Here is a 25320-nt window from a genome sequence, read left to right as displayed (position 1 = left end):
TTACATATGATTCCATCCATCCGTCCGTCCGTCCGTCCATCCTGCTTCTCCTCCAGCCCGCAGCACCTCTCCTTGTTCTTTCTACTACCTTGGCTTCATATTATTCACAGAAAGGGCTTGCATTCATTGATCAAGCCTTTGATTTGAAATCTCCAAAGGAAGATGACTACTGCCTGGGAATATGGGGAGTTTGAGGGGAAGAGAAGGGCAACTGATTTGCTGGAAATAACAAATTAAGTCTGGTTAAGGAAGTATTAACTATGTGGTGTCTTTCCTGAAGCTTCCAGTGCAGAATTGTTGTGGGATTGTTTTTATTTTTAAAGTATTAACTGCAAGCAGAGTTTCCACTGTTCTCCCCTGTTGATATAAAAATACATCTGGTCTCCAAATAGAAATTGCCCATTCGGGAAAGACAGTCAACCCTTTAAAAAACACACGCGTAGAAGGAAAAAAAATCCTTGTGTGCAGCTGGCATTGCAGAGAACATCCTCAGTTGTGACTTTCTTTTGAGGAGTGGAAATTTATCAGTCTCCTAATATTGTTGACCCTTTGTCCCTCTAATGACTCCAGCCCCGAGGCTCTTCGGCTTGAGCGTTTAATAGGGCAAGGGGGAATCTGTAGGCAGAGCAGTGCCGTCCTCAAAATTAGTCCAGCATTTGGGGATGGTGAGCCATAGCACTCGGGGGAGATGAGTGCAATGGTCCAGTCTCTTGATCTCTGACTTTGCAAAGCCCCAGCACAGCAGATGCTGCTCCAGCACTGCCTGTCTTGTCCCTGCAGCCCAATTTTCAGGTAAGTTTATCAGTCATCCCTTAATTTTGGAATACCCTTCCTAGATCTCCAAAATGGTTTACAGGCCTCTCTCCTTCCTCTCTCTGCTTTTCCCTTGTTCCTTTTGCCTCTCAGGTAGCTGCTGGGGCTCTAGGCCTGCCCGAGCCCTAGCCACTAGCAATTTAAAGTGCTGCTTTACATCATTCCAGTTCAGCAGCTCAGTTCCCAAAAGGGTGTTTTGAGCATGTGCGTGCAACGTTTCCTGGCTCTGATTTAAATGCAGCTGGCTGGGTTTCTTTAGCCTGTCACACACACACACACACACACACACACACACACACACACACACACACACACGGAAAAAGCTGCCTTCTAGTACGTCCTCTGTGAGTCGCTGCTAGCGATGAACAGTATCGCCAAGCTCGGTAACAAAAGACGAATATCTGAAGGTGCAGTTTGCATCACGGCAGAAAACTGAGGCTGGTCTGTTTGTGGCACGTGGGGAGCCTCTCTGCCGCAGCCAGCCAACTCTCCCAAAGCCCTACTGTCATTTTAGGCCCGTCAGGAGCACTTAGCTTGCGAGGATTTCCTGACATATCGAGCTCTTATATTAAGCTTGAACCAAACTCTGCAAAATCATACTCGTGAGGGCTCAGAAGCAAAGTTTTTTAAGCATGCTCACGTCCTATTTTCCAGGGAATCCAGGCCATAATTTTCATGCAAACCTTAAGGCATTTGGAAAGCAAGGGAGACTTGGGAGGAGGTTGGACAGGGTACTTGAGCTTTCCACGTTTCCTGGTGGTGGGTGTATTACTAAACGCAGCAGCTGCAATGAGATCTTTTTTTCAATGGTTAAGGAGAGCAAGTCCTTGTGGTGAAAGGTCCCCCCCTTTTTAAAGGCATGCAATGATGCAAAGCTGTAATAGAGAGGTCTCTTCCGGTGAATCAATCTCCTGGATAAACAGACGGCCACAACTCTGACTGTCTGTATAGATATAACAAAATAAGCCTCTGGCGATTCGACAGTTTGGTCTTCAAAGGAGGTATCCTGGGGAGAAAGACGCTCAGGTGGAGGGATGGGACCCTGAGAATATACAACACTTCCAGCTCCACTTTCTTTGGAAACTACTCTACCTTTACTCATTTCCTTTCCTATTTCTCATGTAATTAAAATATATTTTCCCCTACCTAGTATTTTATTTGGAATAGCAACAGTGGCCAGGTTCCTCTTGTTGCTGGAGGATCTCCAGGGATGTGGATGTAGAGGGGTAGTCTTTTTCACCTTCATTGCTTTGTTAGTTGCTTATCTTTTATGTCATGGATGAACTCTTCTTTTCTCCTCGTGGAAAAATTCCTAATTCCTCTCCAAGCAATGAACATGTAAGTTTTCGTTTGAGCTGTTTTCCAAAGGAAATGATGCGTTAGTTTGGGGTTTTTTGTTCGTTTGTTTGTTTTTATCTGAAATGACCATCTGCTCTTCTACTGCCCAACTTGGGAAGCCTCAGGAAGATGGGACCGTGAGGGCTGCTGGTCCCGGCATGCCTTTTGCTATGTGGGCTGGAACGGTGGGTGAGACGGCCAACGTACTGGGACTGTCTGTGTGGCCCAGCCTCCCAAACTTAGTGTTTTGCTGGGTGTGAAACCGCTCATTTTGGGGGTGCATTAGGCTGGGAAAGGCCCATATGACCAGGCAACTGGGAGATCTATCTCCCAGTAGCTTTCTCTCATGCTCTGCAACTTGATGGCAGCAGCTGGTTTCTTTCTTGCGCTGTGATCTTTCCCTGTGCTCCTTGCAAATGCACACCGGATCTTGGATTGGGCTGACTGGCTACGCGAGGGGGCTCCGGATAAGGCGTGGAGGCAATCCTGCAAAGAGGAGGACGTGAGGAAAGAGGTGACAGACAGCCCATGAGGTTGTCCTAAGCACAGCACTTTGCACCACTGGTCATGGTCGCTAGCAGTTGCTTTTGAGGCATATTTGGTGTGACCTGTCTCCCCACAGGGACCTGCTGTAAGGGCGAAACAAGGTTGCCATGGCCTTACCTGGTTCATTCCTGGCTATTCCCGTCCTCCAGCCTTTGTCTTCCTTGTGCTGAGGGAAGTGAGAAATCAAAAAGTATAAATTAACAAATGAGACCCAGCGATTAGAGCTGCAGTTTGTTTGCCAGGCTTTGGAAATAGCTCTTTGTGCCAACGTAAACAGCCATCACAACTCCCTACTGCCACCTCCCCCTGAGTGTTTATTTAAGCCAACACATTGCTCTGCTAATTGGATACCATTCCAAGTGAAAATAGGCCTTTAAAACAACAGCAGCAGCAAATAAAAACAGCTGTAGCTGCAAAAGCACCCGGCGAGGCTGCAGACTTCTGGAAGGGAATACACCCCCTGAAAAAGAGGCACGCTGCCTCGCGTGGTTCAGGAGAGTCGGGAGAGGCAGTGAACACGGAACGATGGGAAATAGCAGTAAATGGTGAATGCTACGGAGAAGGTGGAGCTGGTGTTCCTCTTTTCTCTTTCTCATAAAGAACAAAAATGATATGAGTGAAAGAATCAGACTGAGGGGGACTTGCAGGATATGGAAAACTAATCGCTGGAAATGCTTTGTTTGGGGTTTTAAAAATCTCTGAAACTCAGTGTCATGAGATGGCATGACAGCCAAAGCTTTCTGTTGGATAAAGACATATCCTACGGCCTTTTGCTTGGTAGTACAAAGCAGCCATTAGCCAAGCTGGACTAGAAGGCAACGCGGTGAACAGGATCGTGTTGGCAAGTGTGTTGCTAATTATCCAGCACTGGAAATTCTTGTGCCTTCATTGAAGCAGCTGGGCACAAAAGCCACCAGAGATGAGACTCCAAATATGCCAACTCAGCAGTTCAAGCAAAGCTCTGGCTGCCTAGGAGTCACGGTAGCCAGCCAAAGCACTTTGTGAGAGCAGCAAGCATGCCCGGAGCCATGCCACTTGGGGGCAAACCGTAGTAATTCAAAACTCCTATGTGGCAACCACTTGGAGGAGAATCCTGGACTTTTTCTTTACAATTTTGGACTTTTTGCAGAGAAACATTTTTTTTCTTTCAAATTTGATATATATTTTAAAAGGTGTTCAACACAAATCCAAAAAGCAGGCAGTGGAGATGATTAACTTAACGTTGTTTTCTTTTGTTGTCAACAAAACATTTGGATCGACTGGAAAGGCGCTTGTGTTGTCCATGCTGTAGACCTGCAGCATTGAACAGCTGACATCTACAGGATTAACTGCATGGCTCTTCCAGTCTTACCCTTCACATTGGTGCTCCTTTAGGGGCTTCTAGATGTGAGGACATTTCGTTGTTGGACAGAGGGATGTGCTCTGGTCTCCATGTTTGTGTATGCTGCTGTATCTGATCCATAGAGGCTTGTTTCCAGACCTTATGAACCTATTTAATCTCAGTCTTAGTAGAGGTTTTTAAAAGATCATTTTGGACTCCTTTTTTCTATCCCTGTGCCTAGCCATGTATCGAATTGCTGTGAAGCACTTTGTTAGCCCCTGGGGATGAATGGTTCTGTAAAAATGTTTGACTTAGATGTTTGTATATTTGCATTACGGGTTCGATCCTGCACGATCCTGGATTCCCTTGAAAGTCAGTGGGAACTGAAAGCAAAGTAAATCTTCGCTGGATCCAGTCAGTGTTTTCTGAATGCATCTGTTGGTTAGCTAAAGATACAGGGCTTCTGGCCTTTCCCATGTCTGCGCCCATCGTGACCAGCATCACCAAAACATTGGCAAGAAGGCAACTTTCCCTGGGGAGCTTGGCGTTCTGGAAGGATGTTGCCCTGGCTCATGCCTTGCAAAGCACCGCTGAGCAGAGAGCAACCTCTTGACCCATATTTGTGCAGTGCTTGACTGTGTGCTGGTACAGAGCGGTGTGGGCTGGTCCCAGATGTACCAGGCAATTGGATGTTTCTTCTACACTTAACAGACTAGCTGGGTGGGGGATTCACAAGGTTGCTTTACCCATGCTAACCCTGCACTGCAGCACTCATCCATGAGAGACCTGCTTTGCATTCAGACTTTGTGCAGTTTAACCATGTTAGCTAGCACTGCACCAAGTCAGCCTTTCTAAGTTGGGGCTTTCTTAGCTCAGAAAAGTATAGGAGAACATCCTACTGTGAACACTTTTCCCTGGTTGGGTGGGGTTCATCTCCCATCACTATCCAAGACCGGCTCTGACTTGATCAGAGACATTTCCAATCAGGGAAAGGTGTTCACAGTAGGATGTTCTCTGGTGGCCTTTAAGATTCAGGGTGGAGGGATGGACATCTTTGGTTTTCCCTTATGAGTCTGTTTTTATTTTCTTCCTTTTTTCCAAATCTGCAGAAAGCGTTCAACGCCCTATGCCACAGCACTCATTTGTATGGCCGGAGGCTGGTCTTGGAGTGGGCAGACACGGAGGAGACGGTGGAGGCCTTGAGACGGAAAACAGCAGAACATTTTCACGGTAACGTAGCGTCCTTCTGGCCTGTCGATACAGCTTTGGCTGGCATTGTCCCATCTGGCGTACGCTGCCAGTCCGCGCCAGCCCTTTCCTGGCAGCTGTGTGCTTGCAGGGGCTGGCAGATAGATGCTGGAGCCTGACAACCTAAGTGCAAGGGGTCTTGTGCAGCAAAGGCAGGTCCAGCCCACCGAAGCAGGAAAGCCGGAGGAAATCTCCTCTGCCTGGGGAGGAAACACTGCTGAGGAGCTGCAGAGAGAAGCCAGCAGTAGAGAGCTGTGCTCTGTCCCCAGACAGGATGAAGCAGGAGGGATCCAGGCTGGCTTCTCCTTTGTCTGCGACAGCTCTCTGCATGCATGAGAGCGTGTTAACTCTCCATGTGCTGGCAGGGCTCAAGCGTCTCGTGATGCCACGTGCGCGCCGAAGCGCTTTTGCTCTGTCTGCCTGCACCCCAGGGCGCTCTGTAGATCTGAACAGGCTGATGAGGGCGTGAGGAAAGCACTTTTGATGCCCCTGGTTCTGTGTGAGTGGCGAGACATAGGGGACTGAGCCTGTGAGATGCCGTTTTGGAGGTGGCGACTTGCTGAGAAAACCCCTTTTGTTTCCAGCGAGGGTCATTTCCCATGAAAGGCGGGTGCTTGAGAGGGGGGTGATGGTGTTGTTCTTCCTCGCAGGGCATAAAAACCTGATTAAAAAGGGCAAATAATTTGACCGTTGGTTGAGATCCAGAGAGTCTTGTTTGGATCAGGTTCTAGAGAGTGACAGCTCCACAGATAACAGTGCTGCAGGCTTCTATTGACAGCCATCGACAGGTACAAATGCATCGCTTGACAAATATTTATGTTGGAGGTGATCCCCTGGGCTGGAGGACTAAGCTGGAGATCAATGCTCCTCCTTCCGCATCCCTTCCCAGCCTCCCCTCTCCGTCGTGTGCGCGCCCGTTGCCAAGGGGGTTGGCAGAAGTGGTTCTGGGGCTGCGCTCCTCAATCCGCGGAGACGGGAGACGCAGCACGCCTTGCTTACGAAGTGAGCCCGCCTCCAGCGAGACCTGCCCTCGTGTTTGTGAGGTGCTGACTATCGCAGACAGGCAGCAGGTTGGAGAAGGTGCAGTTCAGCAGGGGAACGGACAAGGTGGCAGGGTCCTGCCGCAGCAAGGTGCGGAGCAAACCAGGGGAGCATGAGGAGCAGCAGGCTGAGCTCCGACACGATGCCAAAAAGGAGACCAAAATGCACCGCGCTGTCTAGGCATACCTAGAGCTACGCTTGCTGGGGGCACGTGTGAGACAGCAGGGAGGATGGACACTGTTAGGGGACGGATGTGGCCACCCAGCATTAGCGGAGGAACATGTTCTGTCTGATCAGAGTAACACAGATCTCTGCCTGGATGGAGCGGGGAGCAGATGGGATGTTTCAGGTGCCCCGTTTTACATTTAGGATCTCTTTTCCCCCTTTTTTCCTCTGCCCAGCAATGGGAGGGAAGTGGTCTTGGCTTTATGATCGTTGCAGACTTGCAGCAGATACCAGCTGCTGCCTGCGAGCTCTGCTGCCCCCACATCTCCCCCAGGCTCAGCTTCTGTCTTGATTTCTCCCTGCATTTGCTCCCACCCTCTTGTCAAGGATCTTCCTCACGGAGGTGGGCACTCTTGGAGACTGCAAAAACAGTATTTTTATATCCCATGAGGAATACAGCTTTGAAGCTGAGGTGGCTTCAGAGTCTTGGCTGAAAAAACAGGAGTGAGGTTACCACTCCCCATCTTTAGGGACTGACAATATGATTGAAGAAATCAGTCATTTCTGGTCTCCAACCCATCTCAGGAAGAGAGAGACAGACAGAGAGAAAGAGAGAAACAATATCCCATGACTTCAGCCCTATCTTGTGCACACGCACGTTCCTGCTCCCTCTCATGCTGCAATACCGCTGGTGGCTAATCCTGCTGCAGAAGGGGGTCTGCCAGGGCTGGATCTCCATAACAAAGCCCATCTGGGGCACACGGAGCGGGCACGGAGAGCTGGGCCGTGCTGGAAGCGGGGGAGACATACCAAGAGGGCTTAGCTTGGCTATGCTGTGTTTGCAGGCTGGAGTTTGGCAGATGGGATTTTATTTCTCTGGGTGCCAATTTACAGGGTTCCCTCTCCTGATTTTGTGGCAGGGTTGCCACGGGATTTCTGAAGGCAGTGCCCAAGGGTGCTGAGAAGAGTGGGATCTGGGTCCTGTCCCGGTTGCTGTGGTTGTGTAGAAAATGACAGTAGAGGGAGAAATGCCGGACTCGCTCTCTCCTGCCAGCCACCGTGGGGACGCTCCGCTGCGTTTTCCTTTGCACTTCTTCCCCCTTTTAGCCAGAGGTTGGTTTTCCAGAGTGGAGCCCAGGACGGAGAGGATAGGCACGAAGCTGGTAAAGCCCTGCAGCCCTGCCTTGAATCCTCTGCCTTCCCTTCAGCCTCCCGCAGCAGCTGGGCTGAGACCGCCCGTCTCGTTTCACCGACGGTGGAGGCTCGATTCTGCAAGCTGAAAGCAGAGATTGCTTTTTCCTGTCGATCTCCGTTTCCATCTCCTCTCCTGTCCCTGCAAGGCTCGGGAGCAGCTCGGAGATCCCTGAGCCGTGCGGCCCACGGGGCCGGGCCGAGCTGCCGGCGAGGCGCCGAGCAGAGCCTTTTCCATCTGCTGCCGGTCACGAGCGCTCCCGCTCGGGGGCACGCGTGTCGCAGCCAGCCAGCCAGCCGCCACCTGAACCTGCCGTGCTCTGCCCAGGCGCCAGCTGCCCCCGCAGACGCTGGGCTCCGCTCTTTCCTCCTCCTCTGCTCTTGGAGCACGTGGCTACCCGCTTGGCCGCTTCCCCCCTCCCACCTTGGCCCTGCCAGGGCAGGGTTTTTCTTTGGCGTCCCAGTGGGGTACGTGTTTACCTCGTCTGAAGGGCAGCTCGTACTGGGCTTCGTGCTTGCCGGGTTCATACTCTGGGCCACGGAGATCAGAGCTGCGTTTTCTTTCAGTCTCCCGAGACCCCGGGAACGTGCTTCGTGCAAGGCAGTAGGCACTTACTCTGCCTTTGAAAGCACTCCAAAGAGCAGCAAGGCAGCTAGGGAGGGGAAAAAGCTTTGCTAGGGAAGGGGAGAGCCTTTTCTTTCTTTTTGCTTGCCCTGGTCCCAGTTTTGGCTGTCCTTTTGTGCCAAACCTCCATCTTCTCCATTCCTTGCTTAGCCCTGCTGGAAGTGAGCCCTCCTGTCTGGCCAAGGCAAGGCCGTGCTTGCTGGAGCAGGAGGACGAGGGAAGGGGAGGAAGGGGAGCTAGTTTCTGGCTGCCCCGCGCTTGCCCAGACCCGGCTTTGACAGTAGGTTGGTGGCAGAGAGATGCTTTTGGTCCTGCCTTAGGCCATGGGGCCTGTGGCAGGACCAAACAATCTGATGCAAAAATACACTTAAATATCTTCTTTTGCTGGTGTCTCAGGCAGAAGGAATATGGCTTGGTATTCGGCTGCTCTCAGGTGCTTCACTCTCCTCTGCTGTTTGAAGCAGCGTGGTAGGTTTAGTATGCCTACATCTCACCTGAGGCACTGGGGTTCAGCTGTTGCTTTTGCTGATGGGAGCCGGAGCCCTTCCCAACACATGGCTGTGATCTTCCCAGACCTTTACGGGTAGGTCGGGGCAGATCCCAGGTCTGACACGTCTGTGGATCCAGGGCTGCTTGGGGGGAAGAGGTGGTCTTCAGTCCTTCAGGCACTGTGGTGGAGAGGACAGTGACCTCTCTGTGAATGTCCCTGTGAGTTTCCTCACTCACCTCTGTGAGGTTCTTCCTACATTCTTCCTACATTTAGTGGCCAAGTCCATATGGTCAATGATCTCCAGGTAGGACAGGAGCCACCTGAAAATGGTGGAAAGGGAGAGATTATTTTGGGTCTTCAAGGCTCCAGGAAACCCAAAGATGAAGATTCCTGGCGCCACTCATCTCTCAGCTGCTCTTCAACAACAAAAAGCCACTGCTCTGTTTGCCTTGCTTTGCTGCCCAAGCTGAGCCAAACAGCCCATGTCTGAGAAGCAGAACTTGGAGACAGATGCCTTCAAAAGCAGTGGTGCAGTGGATGGTGTGAGGTTTTTCCTGCCGTGCAGTTCAGCTTATTTCTCATTCCGTGCCCCAGATTTCTTTCCAGTGGTGTGCATTGCCATCTCACAAGAGACTTCTTTCCCCGCCTAAAGTCTCTTCTGGGTCTGGAGCCATCCAGCACCACGAAGCACCTGTGCTATTTGGAGAGGGCGGTCACATGAGGCGCAGACTTGCTGCAAGTGTTGCGTGTTTATATCAAGCCGTGCTGGCAGGGCCATGCCATCAGTACTGGGTGACATATGGGCTCTGCTGCTGCTCCTGGCTCTCTTCCTGGTTATTCCACAGAAATCAAAGCAACCAGGGAACATGCTGAGAAAAGTTTTCTGCACATACCAGAAGATGAAGATGTCAAAGCAGGACAAACAGCTATGATATTCCTCATCTCATGGGGATTTCAGGATACATTTCCTCCAAGTTTTATGTAATTGGAATTTAGGAATTTTGAAAATCTTCTTTTCTTTCTTCTTCTTTTTTTTTCTAAGCAGTTTGTGGTTTGTTGTGGGCACAACAGTGATGCACAGTGTTTCCAAAGTTGGTAGGTGATGGATCTTTATGTAGGAGAGGCTGAAGAGTGCTAGTGGGGAAGGTGAGAAGTTTGCGGTAAGGCCTTGGGGGTTGTTATCGCCCGTGTCCAATGAGATGACGCATTGGCCTCTACTTCCCTTGGCTTGATTACAAGTTTGACTTCAACGAGCAATGAACTCATCCTGTGCTGTCTCATTGTACAGGTCCCACTACCTTCACAGCAGATTCCAGTATCTCCAGGTTTGAAAGAACCGTCTTGATCATTCAGGCTGCTCTCTTGAGTAGCACAGGCCAAAACCTCTCACACAGCAGGGTGATTATGGACTCGTAATTTTTGTCTTAGCAATAGAATACTTTCTGAAAGTCTAGACTTGGGCTGTGGGAGACAGAGAATCTTTCAAGTTCCGTTACTGACTTCTCTGGTGCAATTATGCACCTTATTTCTAGACAGTATTTATATAGATCTGGCTTCCAGCTCTCAGGTCTCACTTTGCTGTTATTTGTTAGGTTAAAGAGAGGTCTGATCTCCTAAATCTTTTCTCCTTGCAAGCATTTGTCATAGCAATCAAGCCGCTTCAGAGCCATCTTTTCAATAGGTCTAATAGATGCAGTAAAATGGAATAGGCTTCCTTCCCATTTTATGTATTTTTCAGGTCACTTCTAAGTCTGCTTCTGAATTTTTGTAATGTTCCAAGGGAAAGTGGGGACCCCAGAAGTGGCCAGAGTCTGCCAGAAATGCTTTCACTGGTGCTATCAGGAGAAGTAAGACATAGCCCAGTCATGATTGTTGTGACCATTGTAACACGCTGACTGCGTGGTTATGCTGTTGTCTCCAGGCACAGTGTGAAAAGGATTAAGTCCTCTTCTCGCTTCTGAGTGTATTTTCCTTTCATCCTGAGAAAGCAGGGTGTTGTATCAGCAAAAACACCTTCTCTTCTCGACTTTTAAGTGCTCCCACGATGTGTTGTTAATCTCTGGAACCCCCTGCCACAAGGTAGCTGGAGAGACTGAGAGCTTTGCAGGTTTCAAGGGAGGGTTTGGTACTGCTGTGGATGGAGAGACTACCTAGTGTAATATTCTAGAGGCTACAAGGAAAAAAATTGCAAAGGATGGAAATTTTTTTGCTTAAGGGTATGAAACCAGCGCTGGGCAGGGAGGGAGTTAGGAGAAGGGCAGCTGAGGAGCGATAAGGTGAAGCCACAGGAATGTTGGTTGATGGCCGGTCTCCGGGGCTGCTCAGCCTGCCTTTCAGGCAAAGCAGGATTGTGGTGAGCAGGCTACCCCAGGGCAGGGGGGTTGGACAAGTCCTCCCCCCAGATGGCTGCCACCAGCGGCCTGTCTCTCTGCCCTGGTTTTGAGGGGTGATCCCCAAGAGCCAGAGTGCCAATCCTCCCCTTGGGAAATGGTGATCACGGATGTCTTCAGCAGGGACCGTATGTTGGCTCTGCTGCTCCCGAGAGGCTGCTGACTAGGGACAGGGGAGTCCAGGCTGGTGGCTGCACCGGGGTGGCCGGGGGGCAGATCGGTGTCTGTGCCCTGCTCCCAGGGGCGAGGTTTCGGGTCTCCTGCAAAGCCCTGATGCAGACCTGCAATTCTCCTGCCTTCCCACGGTTGCATAACGGCCCTGCACAACGCGTAGACGATTAAAACCCCCTTTTCTTTCTCTTTTTCTTTTTTTCCTTTGCCTGCCCGGCGTACTCGCCCCGGGGCGAGCGCTGCAGGCGCAGCCCCCGAGCTCGTTCCCCCGCCCGGCCCAGCGAGGCCGGTTCGGGAAGCGTTTCCCTGCGAGCCGGCGGTACCCTCAGCGTGTGCGCGCTCCTTCTCTCCCGGGAGTTTGCAGTCCGTGCGGAGAAGGTACTTGCTCCCAATCCAGCTAAATTACTATTGACTTGTGTTCTCTGCGCTTCACAAACATTTCACTCAGCCGTCACCAGCGGGGCTGGCGATATCCTACCAGCGCTAACTTAGGAAGCCAGCTGTGCTGGGCCGCTTTTCCTGCTCTTTCCCATCGATCAAAGAATTAAATTGACAGATGGGGAATTTTGCACTAGACTCGGGAAGGGGAAAGAATGACTTTTTTTCTTTTTTTTTTTTTTTTTTTTTCTTTTTTTTGGAAGGATGGGGTGGAAGAGGGGCGAGCGGAGGCGTCGGGAAGGACGGCGACCGCGCGGATAAATGAAGCTGCGTGAGCTGCGTCGGGAAAGGGGGCCCAGCCGGGGACCTATTTCACATTTCGGTTGTAAGAGCCACGGGGAGAGGGCGAGAAAGGAGAGGGCAGCGAAGCAGAAACATTTCTAACGAGACCCTCTGGCTCAGCAGAAGGCCGGGGGGCTGGCGTAAATCAGAGGAGCCCCACCGCGGCTCGCTCGGGCGAGATGAGGAGCCCACTGGTTATTTATAGTTTGGATGCTGAAAGCCGGCAGGGTTGGCGGGGGGGAGAAGGAGCGCTCCGGGCTTGACCCGTATCTCGTCCCCTCCCGCGCAGCCGCCGCTGCTGCCCGCGGTCGGAGGCAGAGGAGCCTGGCCGGGGGCAGAGCAGCTCTTGCCGTCGTCAGCCCGTGCCGGTGGAGTGACGCCGACCTACGGTGCGGCCACCACCTTCTCAGCGGCAGCAGAGCCGAGAGCGATGCCCTCGGCGGGGAGCGGACCGGTCCGGCGCCGGTGCTTGGGCTGCGAAGGGTCGGGCCGCCCTCGACCCGCCGGTCCGAGGGATGCCAGAGTCGGAGCCGCCGTGGCCGGGTCCTGCGGGAAGCATCTGTTCCCCCTGCCTGGTCCCCAGAAGCTTTTCTAGACTCTCCTGCTTTGCACAGCCCCCCTCAAAGCGCTCCTTTCTGCTCTTGCTCTCACCTTCTATCCGTTTTGGCTCCCTTTGTATTTCTTATTTTCTTCTTTCTTCCTTTTTTTTATTTTATTTTATTTTTTTTTTTTGAGAGAGAGCATCTGTAACTAATGCAAACACATGCCGTAGCCAGAGAGTAAAACCCTGCAGGATTAGCGTGGCATCCGCAACCCTGCCACGTTATAATCCCGTGGTAATCCCCCGCTCGGCCCACCCCCGCCGGCTTTGGCTATTGTTTAAAGGAAGCAAATGGGATCGTTAGCGGGCAAACCTTAACCAGCTTGGAGCCGCAGGACGGAGCTCGAACCAATTCGCTCCCCACCCCCTGCTTTTTTCTTTCCCCCCCCCATCGCTTCGTTAGGAAGCCGCCTGGCCGCCCGCTGCGCTCCCGGGCGGCTCCGCACCTGAGCCGAGCCGGGGAATCTCCGGATGTGATCCTGTTTGCGCCGGGAATTGGGTGCAGCCCACCGAGGTTTTTTAGTGTTTCTTTGCCCGCGTCGTGCGGGGCTGTGCCCAAGCTCTGCGTCGCGTTGGAGCGGGCTGAGCGAGACTCGGGGTGTCAGCGCGTGCCGGGCCGGCGCTGGGGAGGGGGGCGCTTCCGTGCGTGATATTACCTTTATTTGTTTCATATCGCAAATCCCAAATCTCAAGCCTGACCTCCTCCCGTTCGTGCGTGCTCCCAAGAAATCCACTTGGTTTTATTTTTTTATCAGCCCTTCCTTGCTTTGCCGCTTGATCCGCCCAGAGTGCGATGGTGCAGAGCCCTGCAACCCGCCAGCGCACGCGGCTGCAGGCGCTGCAGGGCTCCCGGCTCCAGGCGCGCCGTCAAACAGGTCGGGTCCGGTTGTACAACAGCCTGAAATACACCCTTCATCACACGCGTGTGCGCTTACACACCTCCTGCTCCATGCCAGACCCCTGATCGTCACAAGGATCTGTGCAAGGGTCTGGCGTGGAAGAAGTGGAGGATGGAGGGGGGGAAAGATGATATCTGCAAAGAAGTTGGAAATTAAGACCGCAGTTGATGCTATTTCTAATTCCTGAATGCTCATGCGGAGAACAGGAGGCATCGGGAGCTGGAGCCGGGCACGGCCGACCGCGGAGCTCGCGCATCCCCACGTTTTCGGTTGTCCCTCGCGCCTTCCGCCGCCGGAGCTGCCGCTGGGCCCCTTGCTTTAACGCTTCGGGTTCCCTCCTCTCCCGCTGGGAGCCTGCGGCTTTCCGCCGCCCACCAAAGGTCGGCTCCGGGTTGGAGCCGGGGGCTCGGGTGCCCCCGTCTCCCCTGCTGCCACTGCCGCACTCGGGAGGGGAGGGAGCCGGATCCTGGCGTTCTGTCAAGGAATTAATTGAAAAATAAAATCATTAGATGGGAACTCCAGAAATGCAAAATTGTGAGAGGTGGGGGGAGGCAGAGGAGGGGGATGTGAGCTTTTGTCAGGTTAATTTCTTCTGTATTGATGTTTTGTGACATTTACTTGTTGTTTATCTCCCGCAGCAGCTGTAATACTAAAAGAAAATGCACAGCTTGTTCCATTTATTTATTTTACACCTTTTCTTCAGTCCTCTGGTATGTTTGTTTGTTTGAGAAACCCAGCGAGGCTTTTGATGTCGGAAAGCGGGATTTCAACAGCTGTTCGCCATGTGCTTCGCGGGAGCGCGAGCCGCCGGCTGGGGGCGAGCGGGGGGAGAGGGGCTGCCGGCTGGCTCCTGCCCGCACGGCGTTTCGTGCCCGTCGGGGACAAAGCAGCAGCGATTTTCCCCGTCGGCGTGTGGGCCGAGCGCCTTGGTTGCCGCCTCGGACCGGGTGCTAGTGTTGGGGGTTCGGGTGCTCGCTCAGGGGTGCAAGTTTTGTCCTGGTGCTTTGTGTCCCTTGACGCCCCTGCAGGCTTTGGTACTCGGGGCCGTGCAGGGCCGCGTGTCCGAAGCGGATCAGACCGTGCCTGGAAAGCTCCGTGCGGCTTCCAGGGTCAGCAGCAGCACGCAGACGCTGGCAGCGTCCTGGGGGACGGTGCTGCTGGCCAACGGCACGGGAGCAGCAAGGAGAAAAGGTCCTTGGGCACGATGAGGGTCGGCTCGCTGGCGGCAGCGTGGAGGACCGAGGGGTGAGACAGTCCCAGGGCTTCTCACCAGATTTGGGTGATACAGGCTGAACTGTGGGGTCTGGAGATCGTGTGTCTCCACAACCACATGAATGGGTTTGTGTCCTGCCAGGAGCCTTGCTGCACCTAGCCTTGCATTTAGGTAGGTCCTACGACCTCTCCTTGACTCACGATCGACAAGCTGGGGTGAGTGAGACAGGCTGGCATCACCAAGGGGTTTGAAGACGAGCCTGTGCACGCGGCGTGGCAGTTTGCTTCCCAGCAAAGCCTTAGAGCTGGGAACAAAGCTGCTCTTCGGGGCAGAGTTCCACTGCCGATGCTGGCCAGAAGGTGACCAGCCCATGCTTGATGTTTTGCCACATCTGCCCTTTGCATTTCCACTTACTACCACCGCCACAGCTCAGTTACCTCCCTGCAGATCCAATTTCCAGAGGCTGTTGTGCTCTGCTAGAGCCTGCTTATTATGAAGAAGGAAATAATAGTTGAGGGACTCTAACCAGGAAGGGGATGAGGAGGGCTGGAGATAGAACTAATGAGGAGACAGGCTGGCAGCAACCACGCAGGGCCTGGAGCTGCCCCAGGGCTTGATGAGGCAGCTTCTTCTCTTCCTGGCTCCCTGTCTGGTGAGGAAAGCATCCATTGCCTTCTCACTTTCTCTCCTGACATGCTCTTATTTCCTCCTACCTCTGGCTGGTGGTTTCTTCTTTGCCTCTCCCAAACAGCCTTGTCTCCCCAAGAAGGTGGACCACATGCAATCCCAGCTCCTCTTGCACAAATCCTGAGGAGAGAGATCTGTCCAGCTGCCCAGACCCCCTCCATGGGCCTGCTCCACTGTCCCCAGCACTGTGATGACCAGGGACAGCCAGCCCCAGCTCCAGCAGGCTCCTGCCCTGTTCTCTCCCCACTGCAGGTGATACCCTCGTATGGGAGGAGGCTGGAACAGGCTGTGCCTGGACTTCCGCTGCTCCCGGTCTCCATTCCACATTGTAGCACTGGTGTGATCTTCTCAGTATCTTTGCCTAAGATACAGTCTACAAATAGAGCGTGTTGGCAGTAGTTTTGCTGCAAGATTGGTGGCTTCAAGCAGAGAGGCAGGAGGCAGCATGGAATTCCCCTGCTTAATCTGCCCATCACAGACAGATCCTGTGTGGCTTCGGGCTGGGGTATCTCCTTGCCAGCGGTGTGCTTCAAGGCCTGGCTTGTGATTGTTGCCTTTCTTTTTCTGGACAGATTCCCCAAAGAAGAAAAAACGATCAGAGGTTTTGGATGAAATCATGGAGCACCTGGAAGAGGAAGAAAACGACAAAGAGGGGAACGACTAGCTGGTCTTTGTCAGCTGCCGAGTGTCTGGAGAGGTGGGTACGCGGGTACTAGGGACAGTGGCAGGAACAGCTAGACCTGTAGGTAAAAATGTACTGGGCTGTGGCAAGGTTGGCAATACTGGGTGATACTGGAGGAGAACAAGACTTTTGGAACATGCGTGGCATGGACATACAGCCCAAGAAGGGTGTAAATACGCAACTGCAGGGATCGAGGCAAGCGTGTCAGTACAGGCGCGGTAGTGATGAGAGAGCTACTTGGCAGCAGCTCAGAGACAGGTGACTCTTTCGTGAGCTGCACAGCCTTGAGGCCCTGCACAGGAGAAGGACAAGCACACTTTGAAGAAGACAACAGCTCCTGATTTTCCTAATGATGCTCATCCACACATGCCGCAGCACTTTGGAAAGATTACACTCAGGGCTGCCCTGTGATCCCAGAGCACCCAGCTGGGGAAAGACTTGGTATCCAAGTGCCTGGGATGGAGCAGATGTGCTGTTGTGAAATCTCCGAGCAGGTCAGAGGAACGAGGAGTTCCCAGGTCCTGCTGCCTGTTGGTGTTGTTGCTAAGGCTGGCTAGCTCCTGAGTTGGGATCCCACCCCACTGCCTCTCTTCATTTTCATCCCAGCAGGCTTTTTGCCATGGTCTCAGGGGATACAGCCCAGAATCGTGCTCAGTTCTACCATTTAGGCTCTAAATTGAAGCAAGTGTGTACACTGCTTGTGCTGTTATGTGTTCCCCAGCCTCTCTTCCTTCCCACAAAGAATGCTAGCAGAGCTGTCAAATTGCAAATTGTCCCTTGCTCTGTTTGTGGGAGAAACGATGGGCTGCCAAAAAAGAGCCTGTCTAGAGATCAACCTGCAGCTGCTGCCACAAAATGGACAGTTTGACAAATGCCTTTTCCTGGCCACCGTTGATGACCTCCTTGGTTCACTGCAAGGGGACCATTCGCCCCAGGGTCACTCGGTTGCTGGCTGGATGCTTGTGGGGCTGTCTGGCTGCTGGGCTTTTGGAGCACACCTGGGTTTTTCTTCCACTGCGCATCTAAAAAGCAGCGTAGTTCTGTTATTGCTGCTCAAAGAGATCAGCAGACCCAGGGACTGGCAAGTGCAGGCCAGATGTCCCTGGATGCTGGGTTTGTAACAGCCTCACACCTCTTGGCAGAGGTTTCGTCATAGCCACAGTTATTTCTGCTCAGCTGGCCAGAGCAAAGTCATCAACACCTGCAGGGAAGGTGCTGGTGGCAGAGTAAGCCACAACGAGGTCCAGGTTGGACCTTAGCAAAGAGGTCAAAGGCACCATGGAAGAGAGACATCAGCCTTGTCCAGTGGCATGACTGACTTCTCCGTGGCTGGGTAACCTGACAGGGCGGCCTGAAGGGCAACGTTGCGCTCTCTAGCGAGATATGCTCATTTGGCAGGGAGGATAGCTTGTCAGTCCCATTGGGAGAAAACTTTCAAAAGCAAAATAAAGTCAAGAAGAGAAGATAGAACGAAACAGAAGGCACGGAGGCCCGAGTGAAATGTGGTGGGACTCCAGCAATTGCACTGCTTTCTCCCTTTGATTGGTTAAGTTACTTACAGTGTCTGGTTGGTGCTGTCTCAAGTACTGGTTGGCATTGCTCCTTCTTGGCATGTCTTCTTCTAGTTGCATCACTTGAGGCTAGAAAGCCGGAGACTGCATAGATTGGCAAGAGGGAGCCGGGCCTAAATAGCTCTCCTGCAGTCAAACAGTGTACAGTTTAGCTACCCTTCCACCTCGTCCTGAGACTGCCTAGCAAATCCTGCATGGATTCAATAGAGCTTAGGCAAGTTCATGAAGAATAAGCCCATCAGTAGCTATTAAAACACTGTAGTCCAGATGGAATTGCTGGGTTGGGATGTCCTCGAACTGATGGAGACTAAACAGGCACATGTGCCCTGTTTCTTAACTCTCTCCACCCCCAAAGCATTCATTACTGTCCTTGATTTGCTTTGTAGCTGGTGAGTTTCTGGGGCTTGCAAGGAAGGAAGGGTCATGGTGGCACTGTGCGTTTGCCTGTGCTTCTTCATGCTTTTGTGCGAGGGCCCGGACAGCAGAGCTGACTCTTCTGCCTCGTCCTTCCCTACCCAGGGCCGTGAGACTGGCACCCGTCCAGCCTGCCGCTTCGCTGGGCTTCACACTCAGCCCTGCTCACCGCTTTTCGGGAGGAAGAATCTTAACGTTCGTGGTTTTTTGATTGATTTTAATTAGACACCTCCTCCAAAAGGAAAAAGGAGGGAACACAGCGTCCAGACCTCTCCCTGTTCCCTGTTTCAATCTATGTGTCTGCTTGCTGCGAGCTCATCTCTCTTGCCGGTGGACAGAATAGCCAGTGCTTTCATGTGGGATGGAAACCCTGCCGTCCTGCACAGAGAAACTCATGTAGGGGAAGAGAGTTAAGGGTACCCCGCTGGCGCGTTGCCTGCCAGGAGGTGATCCAGGATGTTGGATTGACAAATCCTACAGGTTGGAGGGAAAACTACTGCATTGCTTCCTCCAGCAGGACTGTGTTGTTTTCTCAACAGCGACAAGGAATGAATTTGACACGTTCTGGCTCCAATTTGTACAGCCACATAAATGACGTAGGTTCCTAAAGCCCATCAAAGTGGGACGACGTGGGCCCCGGGATGCCTCCGGCAAGGGCAGCCGGAGCGTGGCTCCGTTTAGCGGGGCAGCTCAGGAAAGGCGTCTCCCTATAAACCTGCTGGTTTTAAGAGGAGGTGCTATTGCGTGCGCTGCCGCTCTGGATGCCTCAAAAAGGGCCGCTGGGCTGCCCCTGGGGAGGGGGGGAAGTCGGAGCTGTCCTCCGTGCCGTCGGCAGGAAATCAGCCGGTGCTCCGTGGCGCATGTTTGTGTGCACGATCCGTGTTGCCGCCGGAGAGGCTGTTTTCCTCCCGGCAATATCTGCCTGTTGTTGCAAGGCGGTACCCAATACGCCTAGCAGTGGGATGCTCATAACCTTACTTATTACTGGACTTTGGTTAAACCCCCGGCCCCGGCGGCCTCCTGAGCAGCGAGTGTATCTGGGCCTGGAGCCGACCAATAACCTTCCCAGTGCGCCTGCCTTCCCGGGCTGCCGTAAGTGATGGAAGCATGCACAGCACCGGGGCTCTTCTGATAAAAGGGAAGGTGGTTACGTGACCACAGGAATAATCCGAGTTGGGTTAAATAACTGTCTGCTTCACGCAGTGCAGCTGGAATAACTGCCGGGGCCTCGAGATAACATTTGTTCCCCTGGAACAGCTCTAATTTAAGGATGCCTCCAGATGCGTGTGCTGTTAACTTCTCGAGAAGCCAGCCGGAGGAGAGGCGCGGGGAGGGGAAGCGGCGGTGCGGCGGGGAGAGGAGAGGTGGCGTTGGCTTGCGCGGCGGCGAGCCCGGTGCTTCCAGACGCCTCCGTGCTGTTGCCCGTCCCGGGTCTCCGGGGTTTAGCCGTTGCTGTGCCGTTTGCCACGGCGTTTGCCAAAGCGGCGTTGCAGCTTTGGTGCCTGCAAACCTACCGCCCGGGCTTGCTCTTCCAATCAAGCTGAGCTTCCCTCGGGGCCGCGGTGCTGATCGGAAGCTGCCTTGAGGTTCACGAGCTCTGCCTGGCTTTTCGGGAAGGCCCGGAGAGGGAAACCACGAGTTGCGGCAAAGGTGGCCGCGGGGCGATGCGTTGCCCCTGTAATTCAGGCTGCAGCTCGGCGCCGAGCCCTGCTGCAGCTTCCACACCCTGCGCCGCTGCCCCGAACCACGCAGCACCCTGAGAGCATTGCCGCGGCTGCGCGCTCGAGGGACAGACCCCCAGAACTGGAGGGTGCCCCCTCGAGAGCCCTGCAGGGTCGCTAAGCTCGTCCTCCGCTGCAGCGTTTGCGTCCCCAGCGCAGTGTTTGGGCATCAGCCCTGCCCCACAGCAGGCAGATACTGGCGCTCGTCGTATGTGTGGGTAAACTGAGGCACGGGTGTCGGAGCAGTGCTGTCAACGGGGGGGTCAGCGTGCCCCGTAACAGAGATGGGACATCAAGACGGCACTGAGCTCGTCGGGAAGCGGGGGCATCACTGCTTTCCTCCTCCTGCTCGGCGCTGGTACGTGGCGTTCCCGTCTCCTGATGCCTCCACTGCTCCCCGCTGCCTTTGCCGTCCGCGCCGCAGCGGGGGGATTGGAAAGGCGCGGAAGGACAGGAAACATGTGGCACTGCGAAAGGGCAGCGGTGGGGGAGAAACCTCCCAGGATTTGTGGGAAAAATGTTTCTGGGTAAAAGACTGGAGGGAGTCGGGTCAGGGCAGAAAGGTGGCCCACCACCCAGCCGGTCAAAGGGACAAGTAGCGGCTGGCGGTGGGCACGGACTGAGCGGAGGACGCGGGAGCTGGGCAGGCTCCCTGGCAGGCACGTGTGTCCCACAGCAAAGCTTTGCAAGGTTGAGGGTTGGGGTTGGGTTTTTTTTTTTGTTTTTTTTTTTTTCTTTTTCCCCTTTTTTCCCCTCTCCTCATTGTCTTTTTGTGGCGGGGCAGATTTCTTGCTGAGCGTCTCTGAGGTCTGCAGCAGCGACGAGAAGGATTAGCGCAAGCAGAGCATGTAGGCTTTAGAGAACAGAGCAGAGTTTGGTTTCAACATCTAATTCAATTTGTTCTGCCGAGATTGAAATATGAAATGGTTGCCAGTCAAACGTTCAAAGGGGGAGGAGGGAGGGAAGAAGAGAGGGAGCCTTCTCAAATTTAAATTTTAATGAAAATTAATTTAACCCTTTGATATGTTTTAAAACATGTTATTTCCTTGTCTGGAAACAGACTAGAAAACATTCGTGAGGGCTTTTTTTCCCCGTACCTTCAAACGTAACGACGATTTTCTTTTTCCCTTAATGATACTTATCTTGTTGAGCAGTTTGACATCGGTTAATTTTTCAGGCTATTTGGTATCAAAGAAATCTATTTGATGTGTCCGGGGTGGGGGGCTGTGTATGTGTGTTCGGATATATGCACGTACATTAATTATGAAAGTGCTGATCACAGCTGTGGAGTACAGTGTGAGTTAATTCCTAGTCTGCAAGCAAAGACTCCGCTTCTTTGTTATATATTGAGAATCCCACATATTGCACCCCTGAAATGACAGCAGGTTTGACATGGGTTTTCGGAGCACAGGCATGTATCTGCTAATTAATTTGAATTCAAATGAAAGCCTAAGTAGGTCTTCGTGAAATTCATCACTCCCACTGCCTTTTTTGGGGGTCTGAAATGATCCTAATGATAAAAAAAATATGCAAACTCTTTAACTGACCACGTAGTTAAACAGGGGAAGTAGTCTCTCATTGGTCCCTATTGTATGCAGTACTTCTCAAGCTGAATACTATCTTAATATGCTTATTTTGTTCAGGAATAAAAATAGTTGCTTTTAGCCCAGGCAGTAACAATTACTCATAAAAGTTATTTTTTCTAGCAAATGATAATATAAGAACTGTTGTAATTAGGCTGTGGGATTGCTGATGAGGTCTAGCCCTCAACCTTTGGGGGCTGGCAGCTCGTTTGCTGAAGCTTCGTTGTATGTCAGCAGAGGACCCGGTGCTGTTGTGCACCAAGAGGCAGGGAAATGTAGAGCAGTTACAGTGGGAGAAAGCGGGACAGCTAATTCGGTTGAAAAACCACAAATTAACAGTCGACCCCATTTTGTGCAGGCTGCAGAGCAAGCTCCAGTCGTGGCTGTGGTTTGGGCTCCAGGCATGATTTTTTCCCATCCCTGTAACATGGAGTGATGGAGGGAAGAGGGCCCAACTGAGCCTTTTCTTCAGCATTTTGAAAGTAGGGGCTGGAGGCTGGCGTAAGGCTTTCCTCACCTCCACACTCTTGGTTTTGATATTCTGAATATTGCAGGTGAAAGATGAGTGCAGGTCTTCCCACTGAAGTTTGAGCAGAGCTACCCCATCACTTTGCAGATTTTTCTGCACACCTGGAGCAGCGTAAGAGGCTATATAGTTTGATGCACATGGCACTCAATCAAAAAGGGCATTTATTCACCCATTTTAAAACATGTCAGCAGGGTATCTAAGCAAACCTCTGGGACAAAAAGCAATCCTCCCCATGAAGGCTGGAATAGGTGCAGCTCATACCCTTGCCCGTTGCCAGGGATGCAGAAAGAGCTTAAATCTCCATCCTTGGAGAGGTTCTAAAGCTGCCTGGATAGGGTCCTGGGCAACGTGACTAGGTGACCCTGCTTGAGCAGGGGAGTTGGTCTAGATGATCTCCAGAGATCCCTTCAAACCTCACCATTCTGTGATTGTAAGCTGTATGTTGCCTTGGTGTCATTCAGGTTGCAAGGAGGAGCAGCCTCAGAATGATGATGGTTTGCTGCACCATGCTGCGTGCTGCAGAGGAGCTGGCAAAAGCAGAAAGCACCTGGAGCAGAGTCAGATGGTCCCTGCCTGGAGTCAGCCTGCGAATAGCTCAGTGCAGATCCTGTTGGGTTCAGCTGTGATTGAAAGGGCATGAAGATTCAGTTTGAGAGAAAATATTGGTTCAAACAAATAGGTTGTTGGTTGATTCCTCGATCATCCAGAGCACAGCTGTCCTGGAGGCTTTCTGCAGTGGTAGCAGTGGAGATGCACGTGGTAGGAGGAGGTGCTTCTCAGTGTATGTAAATTAGAAGGAAATGCGTTACCAGCAAAATAGTGCACTACAGAGGAGCACGGGTTCTTCAGTGAGTGCTTGTGGAGAACCTGGGACACTGGTAACCATCTCCTTGCTCTGCCACTGTTATCTTCATAACCTTGGGCACATGACTGATGGTGACCTCATGTCTCGCTTGCGCTTTCAGTGTAGGTGCCACTTGTGACCAGTCACCCTAAGCTGCCTTGTGGTCCTTGTAGAGATTTGGGCACTTTTAGGATACGATGCTGATCTGCTTTGGGAGTCGATTTCAGGATGAGAAGCATTGCGTCTGGGATGTGCTGATTTCTCCCCGCTGATTCTAGAGGGAGCCTTGGATGAACAGCCTGGCTTCAAGCTTCTGGTCTTGGCCGGGTTATTGCACCCTTCAGTCTATGGGTGAGAGAACCAGAGGTGTAGTCCTGACAGCTGCATGAATTGTTTTGGGCTGCAGCAGGAGAAGTCTGGCGAGTGTCTCCTGGCTAGTGTAAGACACCACTGCATTGGGTATCCACCTTGCTTTCTCCTGAGGACTACTGCCCATGGGCCAGGGATGGGGAAGGGAGCAGTTAAGACTGGTTAATATTAGCTGAGAATGTTAATAGTGGTTGGCTTTGTACTGATCTGAGCTGGGGAGAACTGACATAATGTTTTCACCTCTGCCGTACCAAGGCACAGCTGCTTCCCTAATTGTCCATGTTCTGCCCGTCAGAGAACTTAAATTGGTGGTTTTCGCTTTTGTGATTCACATTCCTCCTCGCTGCCTTTCCACTGGGGTGGATCCCTGCACAGCCAAGTTAAGCCCTGCTGACAAGCAACTTGCTTGTCTCTTAATTCCTACAACCCCTGGGATGTGGTGCATAGTCCCCATGGGGTCCACAGATCCCGGCTTGAAAGCCACCGCCCTGGCAGGTGGATTTTTGCCGAGTTGTGATGGGTACACGCAGAGGGAGACACTGGAAGGATGGACGGCAGCAGTAGCTGTGGCAGCTGCTGACTCTTCCCTGTGCACCCGCTGTATCCCCCTCTCAGGGCTTTCTTTGGAATTGGATTAGGATATTATTCAAATGCATCTTTTTTACTGAATTAGAGGGTTAACGGATTTTAATGTAAAACTAGCTTTACTTTATTGCTGCCTGTTGCCAGAGGCCTCTGTGGGCTGTTATCTACTTAAGGGGACAGCAACCAAGGTAACGCAGAGAGAATATTGAATGTGCCCAGATTTTTCTAGGTGCTGCAGGTCCCTCCGTTTTCAGGACTGCCCGTTTCAGAGGAGCGATGGTTCTCGCTGCTCTCTCCAAGCCAGGCTGTGTTAAGGTGCCCTATTTGATTGCTCAAAATGACTCATCGGCTTCGGAGGAGTCTTGACCGCGATCCGTGTTGTTTTTCCAAGCTGTCCTGCGCCTCAGACAGGAGGAGGCGGGGGGCTCCGCGCGCACATGGGCAGGCAGGTAGCGTCCGGGGCCGCGAGCCGTTGTTCTCCTGGGCTGCGTGCTTGAGTTGCCGCTGCTCAAAGCGCTGTGTGATCTGCCAGAGTCGTTCACCTGCCGTCGCTGTGCCCAGATCCAGGTGATTTCTTTCCATCTCTATTGCACCGGTGCTGGCCGGAGCATAAATCAGAAATTTCAGCTGTTCCCCTCAGCTGTTCTCAGTCCTGCCTTTGCAGAAGGGAGTCTTCTTCCCAGACATCTGCCTGGCTTGCAGCAGAGACCTCTAGGAAGCACTGAGAGAGGAAACCAAGTGTGTCTCTTTGCAGCAGACACTGTAGATGCCATTTGCCAGCCCGCTGCCAGGGATGCAAGAAGAGCTTAAATCTCCCTGCGTTACTGCGCCGTGCTCGCTGCTTGCCAGCCCGAGCTGCAGCCGGCTGCCAGCTCCTTGTGGGAGCGGCGTTATCTCAAGCCTTTCCTCCTGCAGTTTGGTGTTGGCAGCCATTCCCGTCTCCAGGCTTTGCCTGTCTGCTCGCAGAGGCAGGAAGTGCGGTGTCTGCGTGTACCTGAAGCAAGCTTCCTGAGCGAGATGCGGCGGGACAGATCCAGTACGGGTTTGGGCTTTAAAAGACCAGACGTGCTAGTGCTTCGGTTGCCGCTCCTTTGCGATAGCGTGGATCAGAGGATACGCTCCTAAGGCGGATGCTGCTTCCCGATGAGCACGCTTTCACGCAGAGACCTTCCCCTCGCTGCCTCGATTTCCCCGTTTGTGAAATATTACCTGCAGGTGGACGCAGCTGCGTAACGTGCGCAGTGCCGAACTCCGCTGCTCGCCGTCCAGGTCCCTGCTGGGCGTGCAGGTGTGCTGCAAACTTGGTTTTTAACTAGCGGTCGGGGCTTGCTTTTCTTCGGCTCATAGTTGTATTCCGTCCCCCTTCCTTGTGCCCCTCGCAATTCCGCACGCCGTTTGCTTCTCTTCTCCCCTGCTGCAGAATTGGCAAAGACGGTGGCGTAGCCCGTTGGTGCCCCCAGCCCGCCAGCCTCACGTGCCCGGGCTGCCTGTGCCGCGCACCGAGTCCCTTCTTTACATTTCCTGCAGCCGGCATTAAAATATTCTGACTGTGTCTAAGGGATC

General features: G+C 52.7%; 1 protein-coding gene across 3 annotated transcripts in view; it reads left to right on the top strand.

The window, feature by feature from the left end:
• RBM19 (RNA binding motif protein 19) overlaps positions 1 to 25320 on the top strand; it is a 105117-nt gene that overhangs the window by 58599 nt on the left and 21198 nt on the right. For all 3 annotated transcript variants that reach the window (XM_062589954.1, XM_062589955.1, XM_062589952.1), the window contains exons 23-24: positions 5128 to 5248; positions 16032 to 16156. In XM_062589954.1, the coding sequence (XP_062445938.1) occupies positions 5128 to 5248; positions 16032 to 16123 (213 nt within the window). In that variant the 3' untranslated portion in view covers positions 16124 to 16156. The remainder of the gene's footprint in view (positions 1 to 5127; positions 5249 to 16031; positions 16157 to 25320) is intronic.

The sequence above is a fragment of the Rhea pennata genome, chromosome 17 (assembly GCF_028389875.1).
Source record: "Rhea pennata isolate bPtePen1 chromosome 17, bPtePen1.pri, whole genome shotgun sequence".
Classification (NCBI taxonomy): Eukaryota; Metazoa; Chordata; class Aves; order Rheiformes; family Rheidae; genus Rhea; species Rhea pennata.
The sequence above is the reverse complement of the archived record's forward strand: the minus strand, read 5'-3'. Positions and strand labels throughout refer to the sequence as shown.